The sequence below is a fragment of the Montipora capricornis genome, chromosome 7, assembly GCF_036669925.1.
Source record: "Montipora capricornis isolate CH-2021 chromosome 7, ASM3666992v2, whole genome shotgun sequence".
NCBI classification, from domain to species: Eukaryota; Metazoa; Cnidaria; class Anthozoa; order Scleractinia; family Acroporidae; genus Montipora; species Montipora capricornis.
In genome coordinates, this window is record NC_090889.1 from 29192528 (window position 1) to 29207527 (window position 15000).

General features: G+C 40.1%; 1 protein-coding gene across 1 annotated transcript in view; it reads left to right on the plus strand.

Moving 5' to 3' along the window:
- Nucleotides 1–15000, plus strand: part of LOC138056801 (transketolase-like protein 2) — a 23100-nt gene that overhangs the window by 754 nt on the left and 7346 nt on the right. Inside the window, exons 3-8 of the mRNA XM_068902695.1 lie at nucleotides 7612–7658; nucleotides 8420–8533; nucleotides 9839–9936; nucleotides 12940–13131; nucleotides 13592–13719; nucleotides 14422–14618. Of these exons, the coding sequence (XP_068758796.1) occupies nucleotides 7612–7658; nucleotides 8420–8533; nucleotides 9839–9936; nucleotides 12940–13131; nucleotides 13592–13719; nucleotides 14422–14618 (776 nt within the window). The remainder of the gene's footprint in view (nucleotides 1–7611; nucleotides 7659–8419; nucleotides 8534–9838; nucleotides 9937–12939; nucleotides 13132–13591; nucleotides 13720–14421; nucleotides 14619–15000) is intronic.

The following is a 15000-nucleotide window of genomic DNA, read 5'->3' on the forward strand; positions in this document are numbered from 1 at the left end:
TGTCATCGAGCAAGCTCTAAAGGAAATTCTTATCAATAACCAGCGTAAGTTAGCCAGCTTACGTCCGCTAAGATCTCGGTGTAGACGAATAAGAAAGAATAGATGGAATGATTTCCGTAAAGGTCAGTGCTTCATTATGCATGCAGAATAATTGTCGTGGCCATAGTTAATAGATGTAGGCTGGTTACGAAACTCGACAAGTTTCTTTGTTTCATGTTTTTGTTTGGATCGGCTATTCATCGAGTTACGAGCTGAGTTGAGTTTGAGTTGAGTTTTAGTTAAGTTTGAGTTAAGATTGAGTTAAGTTTGAGTTAAGATTGAGTTACAGTTTTTGGCGTTTTTCGGAAGGGATAAGGAAGGGATAAGGCTAAGCCATTTAAAGCCAGCCCAGCGGCTACGATGAACCGTATTTGTCGTGCGGCATCATATGATCGATCATCAAACGAAAGAGGACGACGAAGAGAGCCTGCATTACGCTTTTTGCTCATAACCGCTGAAATTCTAAAACACGATTGTCACGTTTGCTAGTCACCGAAGTTTTGTAATGCAAGCCGAGCATTTAAGTAAGTGAACCATTTTGACCTAGTCACACATGTCGGAAAACCATTTCAGTGCAAAGTTGAAAGAGACAAGATCAATCAATCAACAATCAATCAACCAATCAACTTTATTTAAAACACGGTAAATGGCTCAGCAAGCTGGTTTTCAGACATCCCGTGTAAGAATTACAAAGTATATAAAAGCCAAAAAAAATTACAAGAATTACAAGATATAAATGTTAAAATGACTAATAAACTAGGTATAACTTAGCGCTAAATATTATTTAATGTCAAAGAAATTTAAACAATAGTAATAATTAGTAATCAACATAATTTACTATGGAATAATACGAACAAGTCAGGTAAAAAATGTTCCCTAGCGATTTAAAATGTGTCCTAGGATATCGCACGTTTAAAGCTTGCAAAATCCCTCATCTCACGTATTTGATTTGACTATTGGTTCCAAGCATTTGCACCTCAAGTAATCAAGTAATGCTTGATTATGACGTCTAGTTGCCTAGCTACAATTTCAGCCAAAAAGATGGTGACACCAACCCAAAATGCAACCCCTTCCCCCCTTTTCAATGTTGATTGCGCTATAACTTTAGGCATACAACTTCGAAAGGAAGGAAGGGTGGGGGGGGGGGGGGGGGGGAAGAAGGGGGGGTGAACTTATGTGTGGCATCAAGTGTCCCAGAAATTTAAGACCGAGATTGGGCCGGGTCTAAAACAAAAGTCACTTTCAGTTTGACGGGTCACTCGTACTTGCAGGTCATTGTTTTACCTTTCCGAAAGTAACCCAAAATTATACCTTCCATTTGTCTAACCATAGGCCTAAAAACCCTTTTCTAGAATATGACTTGTTACTAATCAGGGAAAACACTATGAAATGCCGGGGCTATAAGCTGGCTTAACAGTAAAACCCATCTTTAGCCTTACAAGGAGACATCTTTTCTGCGTCGATAGACTTGATTGCAAGACGGAACAACCGCGCGCCGGTGGCTCAGTTTGTTATGCATGAGATCATGAATTCGACTCCTGACGGACTCACAACACTCGGAGTCTTAAAAGAATTGAGGAGAAGGTGCTGCCTTTGTAATAACATCCGCAAATGGTTAGACTTTTAAGTCTTCACGAATAAGGACTATAAATCGCAGGTCCCGTCTCACAAATTTCAATGTTCATAAACTCTGTGAGATGTTAAAGATCGCACCACACAGTGTTGTGGTCTGGTCTTTTCATCAGCCATATGGTCGGTTTGGCATAATCTTCTAAAGGGACCATTGGTCGATGAGACCACATAACAGCAAAACAGACAGTAGTCAAATCGAAGGAGTCCCAAGTGCTGAAACTGGTAAACTGGTAAACAAGGATACTGCTGTGCATGAAATTTCAAGATTGTTTTGATCAGTTTAAAACCATTTCGTAAATATACACCTGTGCACTTCACGAAAACGGTGTTTCATGGTCTTCCCAGTGACTTCTACTTAATATTTATTAGATTTAAGTGCCAAATATGCCAAAAACCGTAACTCAATATTAACTCAATTTTAACTCAATCTTAACTCAAACTCAACTCAAACTCAATTCAACTCGTAACTCGATCAATAATCTATCTCGTTTTTTTTGCCCTTGACCCTGCACAAAACCCGACGAAAACACGCTTTTTTTGGCAGGATAACCAATCAAAAGCTTTGACTAATTTATTCGAAATTAACTTGCAAACCAAAAACAAAAGATTGTGCAGGGTCACGGTCAGTTCAACATCTAATTGCGACTGTATTGTTCCTGCTTTTGAAATTCCCAGGGTTTCATAACCAGTCCCTAGATTAACTATGTCGTGGCTAATCGCCATCGCAAGTACAGCAATGACGCAACTCAACAAGGTCGAACCAAAACCATACAAGGCACCTCTAGCAGCCGCTATACGGTCCATGTGTGACCTTGAAACACAGCTTACAGCCAGCTGGAATCAGCTGTATGTTGGTTTTTGCTGGGGGGGGGGAAACCGGAGAACCCGAAGAAAAACCCTCGAAGCAGAGAAGAGAACCAACACAAGCTCAACCCAGTTATGGCGTCGGGTCCGGGAATCGAACCTGGGCCACATTGGTGAGAGGCAAGTGCTTTCACCACTGTGCCATCCCTGCTCCATGGGCAGAGTAAAACAACATACTTTTTAGCCAAATTTGGTCGCGTTTTCAAGTTTTCCATTGCAATTCACATTCATTTTTCGTGCTACGATGTATAGACGTAGTGTAAAACCCATTTTACACTACTATTTAAGTGCTTTATTTCTTGCCATTTATTTGCGAAGTGCTCTCCGACACAAAACTCATGCTAACTTGCAGCCAGGCTCCGTTTAAATTCGGCGGCCTTATTACACCGAGGCGGAGAAATAGTTGCGAGTTTTACAGAATAGTTTCGTTACGAAGTTGCGTGTATTTCTCGAACTATAGTAGGTAGTGTTAAATTCTCCTTTATTTATTGGTTTCACGTTAAGGTTGTTGTTATGTACCAGTTTAAGTGAATTAAATATCGTTGGGCGAATCATCTGTAGTTCCGGGCAAAACATCTGGATACCGAATGAAGGCATGTGTGTACGAAAAACTCTCTGAAACAAGACAAGGTGCATTACATTCTAAAGTATAGTTCAGCTCCTTACTTTTGCCATAACTTTTAAGGGATATAACATTCAGTTTAGAAACATCCATGTATAAAGAAAACTGAGAGAAAAGTCGTTTCACTTTCTGGGGCCTCCTATAGCAGTTGGATTTTCCTCTACGTAAATGCTATTAACTTCTGAAAAGTCAGAGGTGAACATTGAATAAGACATTTCTGCTCAGGAGCCTGACGAGTAATGACGTCGAAAGCACTGGTGCAACCGAGCAGAGAAATAGAGGATATTATTACATGGCCGGTTGGGGATACGAATTTTATCTTTGAGTGCTGAAAGTATCTCTCACTCGTTCGCTTCGCTCACTCATTTGCTTTCAGCACGAGAAGATCAAATTTGTATCCCCAAGCGCCCATGTAATGTTCTTTTTATTATATAGATATTTATGAAATGTCTAGATTTAAAACAACTTGTTTTACTTATCAAAATGATTAAAAAGTGGTCACCAACCCCTGAAACACGCATGTTGTGTAAAATTTTGCAATAAAAATGTTAATGTAGTGGAGAAGAATTATGTTAAAGCACAAAAGCATCTTACAATGAAGAGGGAGCTCTCGTTTTATTGGCTAATCGTGTTTGCTACGATGACGACACATTCTCACAAGAGAAAGGGAAAAGGGATATGGTCATTGCATGCAGTGAAGCTACGATTTTTTAGTAAAAGGAGAAAGCCTGGTATTTCATCAGTATCTATATAATAAAAATTAATTATCCATGCGCGCTATTGATTTTTAGAACAATACGTACACCCCAGGGTAGACTGCAGGGAATAATTACTGTTGGTAACCTCTACAACTGATGTGATAAGGGTTTTAATGTAGACTTGATACGCATCAATAGACCAGCGGCCCAGGGTTTTGATGAGATGATCTGGTACTCCACTTGAGGATGCTGTGGTGGCGGTCCTGGAATAACCAGCAGAGAGCAGGAAGTGTTGGACTTTGGGGCCAGAATTTGGGGCGATAAAGGTCTTCCATCTCTGAAAAGTCGGGCTTGGAACTTCGCAGAGTCTATAATGTTGTTAAGCATCTGGTTGGCCCTTCCAATTTGTCCAGGTTTAAGGGTAAGCCCAAGTCGGAACACAGCTGCAGACAGGTGGCCAAATTGGTCAGGCAAATGTCAGACGCAGGGGGTCCCAAGGTGAGGAAGTCATCCAAATTGTGGCACAAGAAGTCAAGGTCCATTCCACCATAACCCCAGCAGAGGTGTAAATAAACGGTGCTGAACACAAGCCAAGAGGAAGAGCCATATCCACATAATACGCACCCTTCCACTTCATACCCAACAGATACCGATCTTCTGGATGGACAGCATTATGATTCATTCATGTAGCCACATCAAACTTGGCCATCAACGCACCTTGGCCTTAACCCTTTAATGCCCATTAGTGACTTATAGATTTTACTCTGTCTAACGCCAGATGATTTTACTCGTCAAAGGGAGACCCCTTGGGCACTAAAGGGTTAAAAACTATCTCCTTTAACCCTTTAATGCCCAATAGTGACTTATAGATTTTACTCTGTCTAACGCCAGACGATTTTACACGTCAAAGGAAGACCCCTTGGGCACTAAAGGGTTAAATCATGATGCCGTCAATGAACTCGTCGATAGTTACATACTGCACTGAATAGGGAAGTCGCGGTATGCCATAATTGACACTGTGCCCTGGAGGGGAGGAGAGATCTAGGGTAAGTCGCCACTTGTCAGGCTGATTGTTCTTCGGAATTATCCCAAATCGGCTTATATGTAGGTATGGAAATGGACTTGTCGGGAATGGGCCAGCAATCCTACCATGAGCAATCTCAGTTTGAAGATAGTCGTCTATCACTGAAGGCTGCTGAATCGCAGACAGCATGTTTGCAGAGAAAGATTTGAGTGCACAGGAAGAGGGAGAAGAACCAATCTGAAAACCATGCTTCAGGCCTTCCATAACATAAGAAACCGCAGCTCTGTCTGGGTGGTTACACAACTCAATCTGAAATTTAGAAACTAACAGTGGTGAAACAAACCCCACAGGACGCAGCAGAGAAACTGAACAAGATGGAACAACAATGGGAGACAGACCTTGGCCTCCTAAAGGCCTCTAAGCCAACGAACAAAACACCGCCCCGAATGGGAACCGAACCTAGTAATTTTCAGAAATCTGCAGGCCAAGCAGTTGATAGTTTTTTATGAACTGTATTATACCGTAGTAGTACAAAGTAGTTTGTTATTGTTAGTTATTATATTTTATTTTTGTGTCATTTAATTGTATATTATTCTGTAATTTATCGTAAATAATCTCACATAATTTAGTCATAAGACTGCTACACTCTAGGTGCTGAAATTTTAATAAACGATAAACTGGACCGGACTCGAATGAAGACCAGATGAGGGGACCTTGGCTAGCTAGTGATGCCAAACTATTGCGAGGTGGGCAGTGGTGGCTGGCATTGTGTCCAGGGGGCAAGTTAATGCAGTGTAGCGACTGAACAAGATGCACCCTCTCTGACAGGGGTTCAGCACAGGACTGAAGGGGTGCCGCAGGCAGCTATGCCCCTCCAGAAGGCGAAATTGTGGTAACCGTAACAAACTTGAGGAATGCATGCATTTCTTAGGAACAAGCAATAACTGGGTGGATGGGAAGGGTAAAATGCATTATGTGAAACAGCAGTTTAACAGAAAGTGATGAGATGGTCGTTGTGTAATGGCAAATGTGCTGCCAAATAAGGAATTGCATGATCTGAATACTGCTGAATAAGGAAATCGAAGGGCTCTTGAATGCCTTGATTGCCTTTCATAGCCAAAAGAAAATCCAAGAACGCTAGAAATGTCGTGTTTCGAGTAAAAAGCTAGTCACACGTGAGAAAACTAAACCGCAACCATCAATGGTAATTAGTTTGTGGTTTCATGTCACTTTTGATTGTTTGCTGCACGATGGGAAATGTCAACATCAAAACGTTTTATTCCCAAAGGGTTGAATTAGGTACAACATTGACACCACTGTAAAAAACCGGTGTGGTAAGATATCTTAACTCGAAATTGCATGGAAGTGAGGTTCGTTACTGTCGTGGGCAGAGGTTCTTATTTTTTGCGTCTCTCTGTTTTAACCATTCGCTCCTCACAAAAGAAAAATAGGACCTCTGGCACCCAGGGTAAAATTATTGTTGCAGTGGATAGATTTTCTATATCAGGAATATTTCAGCAAAAAACTGAAGTAATAAGAGCAACATTTTAACCAACATGTCATTGTCCAGGTTACATTTCAAGTTTGATATACTAACAAACATTTTAGATAATTTATCCACAAAAGTTTATTGGGACAGTAGTGTAATCTTATTTGCTGAATATCTTGTTGTTTTCCAAAGTTTAATATTGCTTGGTAGTCAAGTATCAGAGTATGTAATTCTGATATGCAATATACATTCAAATTTAGTAATTTTAGCAGTGGCTTGAATGTATCTCTTCAAATGCTAGAGTGTAAATCATTTCTGAGGAAAAAAACTGAACCTTGGTTGTTCAGTTGATACCCAAGATTTTTGCGGCGTTTCTAAAACAAGGGTAAGGCAGCGTTCTTGTTAAGAGCTGGTAACCGGTTATTTTTAGCGGCTGTTTCACTGAAATATTTACCGAAATTATCCAAGGAATGTTCGTCTGTTCAAAGGTGAAATTACATTTCGTTTATGGCAAAAATATTGCTTTCCCCCTCCAACCAATCCTGTGAAGATATCTGGCACATGTTATTGCTTTGAAAATATACCATTTGTTAAAGCAATCCAGCTTGATTTTGCCAACTCATCCCTCGAAACGATGTCCACCATGTTTCCTTTCCATTCCTCCCATGGCCAGGGGAAACCCCCCATAACCATTATTAAATGTTTACAACATAGCATCCACGCTGGAAAACGACAGAAAGGTCTTCGGAAGTTTAGTTTTCAACCAAAGCATCAGAAAAGCAGTGGTGAGTGAAAATCAAGGAGATAGCATAACCTACTTTCCTTTTGCTGAGTATTAAATTAATTTAGCAGCCACTGGCATGTGACAGCGATCAATACAAACGTCAAGTTAAGACTTGAGCTTGCTAGCCCTTGCAGGGGCAGGTAACAAAGTTACCTGCTATTTTTGGTTTTTTACCTCCTGTGCAAAAACTTAGCAAGAACCCTGTGAGGGTAAGGATACGAATACAGAAAGTATCCTAAACATACATAAAAGCTAACCTTAGGCCTAAAAACTTTTGTTTAGGCCTAATTAGGCCTAAGGTTAGCTTTTGTGCTTGTTTAGGATACTTTTTGTATTCGTATCCTTACCCTTACCTTCATCCTCGGTCTTACCCTTACCCTTGTTTCAGAAATGCCGAGATTTTTGCTTTGAAGAAAGCAACAGTTGTGTAACCTGAAGGATTGCAAACTTTTTTTTCAGTATCTGTGCCCAAAGATTTATCAAGTGATCGATTTGTGTTGTCAAAGGTAGGGTATTTTTCAAAGATGATGTAGTTGATCATATTCAGATTCGTATCTTGCAAGGGATCTGTAGGGGTGGCGAATGGTAAATGAGAGACTTTGCGAGACGGTGAGACCAGCGTTTTTCTTTGCGAGCCCGAGACATTTTGACTTTTTAGATTGTGAGACCCAGACTTCAAAGTGTTTGACACCTTCATATAAAAAACGAGACTGCTAGATGCGCATAACAGCTCAAAAAACGAGACTGCGAGACCCGTGAAATTCGGCTAAAATTTTGCGAGACCCAGAGTTTTTGATGAACCATTCGCCACCCCTATTTGTCCTTGCCCATGTTATGGAATCTTTTTACCTTCATGCATGGGTTTTTATGAAATCTAGGGTTACTATTGTACAAATCAGAGGTAAATAAAAGAAAGGCATTTTAGTCTCTGACTGCAGAATACAGTAGGACAGCTGGCTAGTTTTATGCTGTGTGTCAACAAGTAATCACCTCCTTTTTTTCTCCCTGCTTTGTCCAAGCACAATATATAGAGATACTAAAAAACTGAACCTGTTGAATTCATGAGGCCAATATTTGCACTTGGTGTCAAAGGCAGGGAACACAATGTTTTAGTCCCATGGTAGCAGAAGTATGGTAATCTAACTATTAGAAATCAAGTTGTTGCAAGTCAAATCTGAAGCAAGTTCTAATTGACTGTTGTAAGTTCTCACTCACTGTATGGCATTGAGATATGTCCAATAATAATTATTGCTTTAACTTATTTTAGGGCCATGCTGCTCCTATATTGTATGCTGCTTGGGCAGAGGCTGGTTTGTTCCCAGTATCAGATCTTGCCAACCTTCGAAAAATCAACTCAGATCTGGAAGGACACCCCACCCCAGTAAGTACAGTAGCAGGATTTTCGTCTATTACTGTGTGTCATTAAAATTCCAGGGGTTTGTCATTGTGAAAATGAATAATATCCCATGACTCCTGGATCCACCCGCCCCCCCCCGCCCCCATTCACAAGTGAAATCATCTGGCGTTAGACAGAGTAAAATCTGTTAATTCTAACTCCTAGGAGTCAATGGGTTAATCTTGGGTTTGGAAGAAGATGTCATTAATTACTCCAGTCGAGGAAGAAAATATCCAACATATTTCTGACGCCAATCATCATCTGTTGCTACTTGTTCAAATCACTGAAATACTGTTACATGTGACATTTTGCTGACAGGCTCTTGTTGTGAATGATGCAGAATGATTTCATGTACAAGTGATGGTCAAGTCAAATGGATAACTAATAATAATAATAATTACTATCAGTAAACATCATCTCTATAAATTTGTTGCATTTGGCTTACAAGTGTTGTTTCGATAGTGTTTTTCAGCCTCAAAGCAAATTTTACATTATATAATATTTATATAATCTTAGCTTAAAACAATAAAATAATTAAGGATTAGAAGCAGTTATTGCAAAATTGACAATTATTTACATTGAAATGGATGCAGTGATGCATCCAAGTTTTCAAATTTGGGGGTCCTCTGTACCTCTTTTTGAAAAAATTGGGGGTTCAGCTAATTAATTTTCAAGAATTAATATTCAATCTAGTGTCTCTTAATTGCTGCTGCAGTACCCTTTCAGATTTCTAAATTGCACAAAAATAAAGTCTTATCCCTCCCCTCGAATATGTACCTAAAAGAAAATGATCAATTCTTTGAAACTGTTGTGCCATGCAATAAACATCATCCAATTGACAGCTAACTGCTGCTCCCTTCAAGTGGTTTTCAATTGAGTGTTGAAAGTAATTAGTGAATTGCTTTGGTTTTGCATTTACTGACTCATTGATTGGTTGAAAGTTCCCACACTCATTTTTTCAACCAATCAGAAGTGAAACCAAAACCAATCGTGGCTTGCGCATGCACATTGTCCTGTGCTTTGTATCGGCTACATGTAATTACTTCTAGTCTTGATTGGTTTACGGGATTTTCTCCGTCCTGGTTGATTGGCCAAAGTAATTACTTTGGTTTCAAAATTGGTTTCGAAATTTTAAATTTAGCGGGCCACTAAGAATACGGCCCGCTAATTCAGCCAATTACAGCGTGCGTACTATCTGAGAGATATAATAAAGCTACAGAATTTCAAAGTCTTAGTCACTTAATTATTTTGTCATTATGATACTAATATTTTCTAGTGTTAACTCTATAGAGACTCAGCTTTATTGACTTTGCCACTGGATCACTGGGTCAAGGTTTGAGCTGTGCTTGTGGGATGGCCTACATGGGAAAATACATTGACAAGGCCAGGTAAATTCTTTTTTGGTGGGTTAACCATAGACCTGTTGGTAGACCATCACACTATCAAGTGGGAATGAAGTAAATGTCTATTATTTGAAGTGCGAGTTATAGACAAAATGGAGAAGCGATCTTCGCACTTACAGTACTGTGAAAAAGTAATGATAGCGAAATTCGTCGAATTTCGTGCTTTGTTCTCAACGAAATTTCGGCGAAATTTCGTCGAACTTTTGCTTTGGAGACATGCGAAATTTCCTGTAGGTTGAGCGAAATTTCGAAAGGTCTAACGAAATTTCACCGAATTTTCGCTCAGGAGAAGTGCGAAATTTCGTTTTGCTTTGGCGAAATTTCGGAAAGTGTAACGAAATTTCGCCGAATCTTCGCTCTGGACGTGTGCGAAATTTCGAAAGGAGAGACGAAATTTCGTTCAAAATGCGTACGAAATTTCGAAAGGTGAGACGAATCTTCTTTCAAAATGCGTGCGAAAGTTCGTTTTGCCAGAGAGAGCTACAGTAAGTTTTGACGTTGGTAGTGTTGGCTGCCCTGATCTTGGCCTACAGATGTAGGTCTTGAACATAAATACGCATGTATCTACGGTGGCCCACAACTGTCACGGCAATAACAAATACCTCACGGCAAAACCAAAATGCTCACGGCAACCAAAATGCTCACGGCGAAACCATAAAGCTCACGGCAAAACAAAAAACTCACGGCGAAATCAATACTCAGCAATGACACCCGCTTATTTTACAATAATTCCTTTTTATTAAAATCGCGGAAAAAAGGACTGCCATCAGTGAACTGTTTTTTTTTTCCGCAGTTTGCATTCTGCATTTTGTGACCCTCGTGTAATGACCACAAATGGTGAACGAAATTTCGATCTCCAAACGAGATTTTCGTTCGAAATTTCGCTCACACAAACAAAGTCTTGGAAATTTCGTTTGAAATTTCACTCCCACTTGCGAAATTTCGTTTGAAATTTCGCTCCCACTTGCGAAATTTCGTTTGAAATTTTGCTCCCACTTGCGAAATTTCAAACAAAATTTCGCTCGCACTAACGAAATTTCGAACGAATTTTGCCACCTTCAGCGAATTTGCCAAGTGAAATTTCACACATCTGCACGAAATTTCATTAATGGTGAAACAATAGAGGCCAGCGCAATTTCGCCGAAAATTCGTTCTCCTCGAAATTTCGCAGATTTACATAGAATTTCGTAGAACTTCGTCGAAATTCGACGAATTTCGCTATCATTACTTTTTCACAGTACTGTAATTGGACAAGTTAAGCAATTGTCTCTTAACCCTTTCTCTCCCAAGAGTGCCACTTACAGATTTTACTCTGTCTAACGCCAGACGATTTTACTCATCAATAAGGAACCCCACGGGGGTGAAAGGGTTAACAACAGCTAGATTCACCTAAAAACTGTATCCCCATTAATAGACACCTGAAAAATTCAGATTGCTTCAACTGGATTCTAATCCTTTACCTCTGTGGTGCCAGTGCAGTGCTCTAACCAGCTGAGCTACATGTATGAAGCACATGTACATGTTGGGAGCAGGTCAATTTGGTGGGCTCATATGTGCCAATGAAAGGACGCGATGATTGAAGTAAATGTATATATTTAAAGCGCGGTTACATGTGAAATTTAAAATTACTATTGCTTAAATTGTCCAGTTAAGAGCGAAGATCACTTCTCCATCCATCTCTTTTATTGTGTGGAAGTTTGCAGCTCCAAACTCCAGCAGGACCAACACTTGATGTCTCCAAAGGACTGAGGAGAAAGGGCTGCCTTTGCAAACACACCTGCAGATGTTTTCACTTATAATAGGCCCTGTCTCACAGTCCTTGTGAATAATAATAAATAATGTGTAATATGTTAAAGAACACACTTTTCAAGGAGCGAGGATGGCACAGTCGGTTAGTGTGTGGCCTTGGTGCAAGAGGTCCTGAGTTCGATTCCCGGATCTCACATCCTTGTTTCCACTTTTTTGTGTTCTGTGTAGCTTAAGTAGCTTTAAATACCCGTAAAACGGAGCACTGATGGAGAGGGGGGAGTAAAATGAGCGCACTGTCAACCTCAGGTTTGTCAATTGAATTACTGTTACGAGTTATCGACGTTAAATGTGGTTGCTTTGCTTTTCTTTACTTTAAGATCTAGAGTCGGGGATGTAGTTCTGGGGCTGTGACCTGCAGACCTTGCTCCAGAGGCATTTCTCCACTTCCAAATTGTTCGTAAATGACATGACAATCGCTTTGGCCAAAGTCCCCTTAAAATCAATAAATTAGTGCTGAACAGGCCCAAGGATAGTGGCTAGTAAATGTACTTCATTTCCCTGAATAAAACACCATGCAACATGGTGGCTCAGTTGGTTGAACAACAGACTACTGTGTGGGAGTTCATAAAGGAAAGGAAAGGAACTTTGTTTAAATGTCTAGTCATTCTAGCACTGGAGCACTAATTGGGGACTCTGTAAACTGAAATTAACAATTAAGGCAAATCAAGTCAAATGTTGGGTTGGTTTTAGAGGAGAGGGGACTGAAATGGAGTACCGGAGAAAACCTCTCAGTGCAGAGTAGAGAACCAACAAACTCAACCCACATAATTATAAGTCTGGGAATCGAACCCAGGCCACATTGGTGGGAGGCTAGTGCTTTCACAATTGTGCCATCCCTACATGCCGTAGGTTCAACTACCAGGTGAACAAACACTCAAACAAGGACAAAAATGGTATGCCTCATCTCTCAATCCTTTAGTGATTACAAATTCCATGAAACTTTGAAAAATTCATGCTCTTTGCAAAGAGTAGGGCGTGGAGTTGCTTGTGTTATGTTCTGTCCTATTCTACCGTAAAAAGTGGGCTGTGTGGCTCTGATGTCTGCAGTTCTGCAGGGGACTTTGACAGCTGCTGGAACATGTAGATGTAGCTAAGGTACACATGTACGTTTGCGCTTTCATCCTCCTTACACTAGGGATTCATTTATTCTTTGCATGCTGTCTTTCAACTTATTTTTAGTTACCGTGTGTTCTGTTTGGTGGGCGATGCAGAATCAGCTGAAGGATCCATCTGGGAGGCCATGAACTTTGCAAGTTTCTACAAACTAGATAACCTGTGTGCTATTTTTGATATCAACCGTCTTGGACAGAGTGATCCTACAATGTTTCAACATGACCTTGAGTCTTACAAGAGAAGAACAGATGCCTTTGGGTGAGAATGTGCCAACAGATATAGCAAGATATAACAGTTGGCAAAGCACCATGCACTGAACTGTAAATATAGCACCATAGGAAAATACTGCCCCAAACTTCCATTGGTGTGGTCACTCTTGAAGATTTCGCCCACAGATTCAAAAGCAAGAATCACCTTAGCTTGTACATGTACAGCATATCAAACAGCACCTTTGGAAAGTACTGTTCAGAAAGAGCATCCTTTCATTTTCAAGAATGATCACCATTCAGCATTTCATGCTTAAGCTCAAAAGTTAGAATCACATGGCCAATGAAAAGTAAACTGCTTCCCAAGAAAGTACAGTTCATGTACATCTACTGCTCAGTTAAATTTTATTAATTTTTGTATCCAGTTTTTAGGCACAAAAGTTCAAATAGTCTTGTTGCAATCCATTTATGATATTGTTCAGCCCTGTAATATACAATGATACCGTTTTTAGGTGGAACAGTCTTATTGTTGATGGCCATGACATTTCAGCGCTATGTCAAAAGTTCCACGAGGCTGAAATGGTTAAAGACCGTCCGACCGTTATCCTGGCAAGGACATTCAAAGGAAGGGATGTTCCAGGTACTGTTACAGTGCGTTTCAGAAAACTTTTGACAGACAGTTTGCGAAGTTCATTTTAAATTGAACTTAACTTGTATTTTGCCACTATCAATGACAAGCTGAACAATCCGCTACCACCCCCAGTCACTACCCACCCAGTCTCTGACTGTCTGGCACTTGGAGAAGTACCCCAACTGTCAGTTCCATCTATCTGAAAATGCAGTGAAAAGAAAAGTGAGGGAACTCCAGGTTAAGAAGTCTGGGGGGCCTGACAACGTTCATCCTAAGCTCCTAAATTGTGCGGGTGAGGCGATTGCACCAGCACTGTTAGATCTTTTCCATTATAGCACTGACTGCGGCATAGTGTTCTCGGATTGGAAAACAGCAAGACTTACACAAAGATTTAAGCAGGATGATGAATCGGACCCGGCAAACTGTTGCCCTGTATCCCTCCTCAGTATCCCAAGTAAAATACTTGATTTGGAGGCAAATGATAACAATAGTGCAACATGTCTTCAAAGAAAACAATTTAGGTAGATGGAGTATGGGACTCTGCCTTGCCTCTCGTAAAGATAACATTCAAGCACCTCCAATTGTTTGGAGAATAATAATAATCGGAAGCTACATTTTGTACAGTTACATGTAAGTTCCTTTAAGACCCGCTTTTCCCCATTTGATGTTACATGCTGCTGACAAGTTAGGCCTTGTTTCTTAATGTGGTAGGAGTTGAAGATCAAGAAAATTTTCATGGTAAAGCTCTTGGTGACAAAGGCATTGCCGCAGTTGAGGCAATGAAGAAAAAGTTATCCGGTGATACAGTACCAAATGGTGCAAACCTGAAGGCAGTTAAAGATGACGTTAAGCCAGTTAATTTGTCTGTTAAATTGGCAGAGCTTCCTAATTATACTTTAGGAGATAAGGTATTTAACAATTATTGCACAAGTGCGCGTTGGGTATGAGATGATAGATAGCCAACGAGGCGCTTAGCACTGAGTTGGTTATACTCACCTCATATCCAAAAAGCGTGAGTGGGATAATCATTATTGTTAAATATTAAGAATGCCCACAAATTATGGATAAATCTTCCCTACTTTATTTTTAAAAACAACAGTTAAACTGATGAGTACAGATACTGATATTTGTAGAGCAAGGTATAATAGCCCATATACCATGATGGCCAAGCCAATCAAAACTCCAGAATTGCATTATCTTAATTACCTAGTTTTTGATAATGATTATTATGCTCTTATAATCTACTCATTGCTTTGAGGTGTGGGTACTGGTGATTAAATTTCATTACAC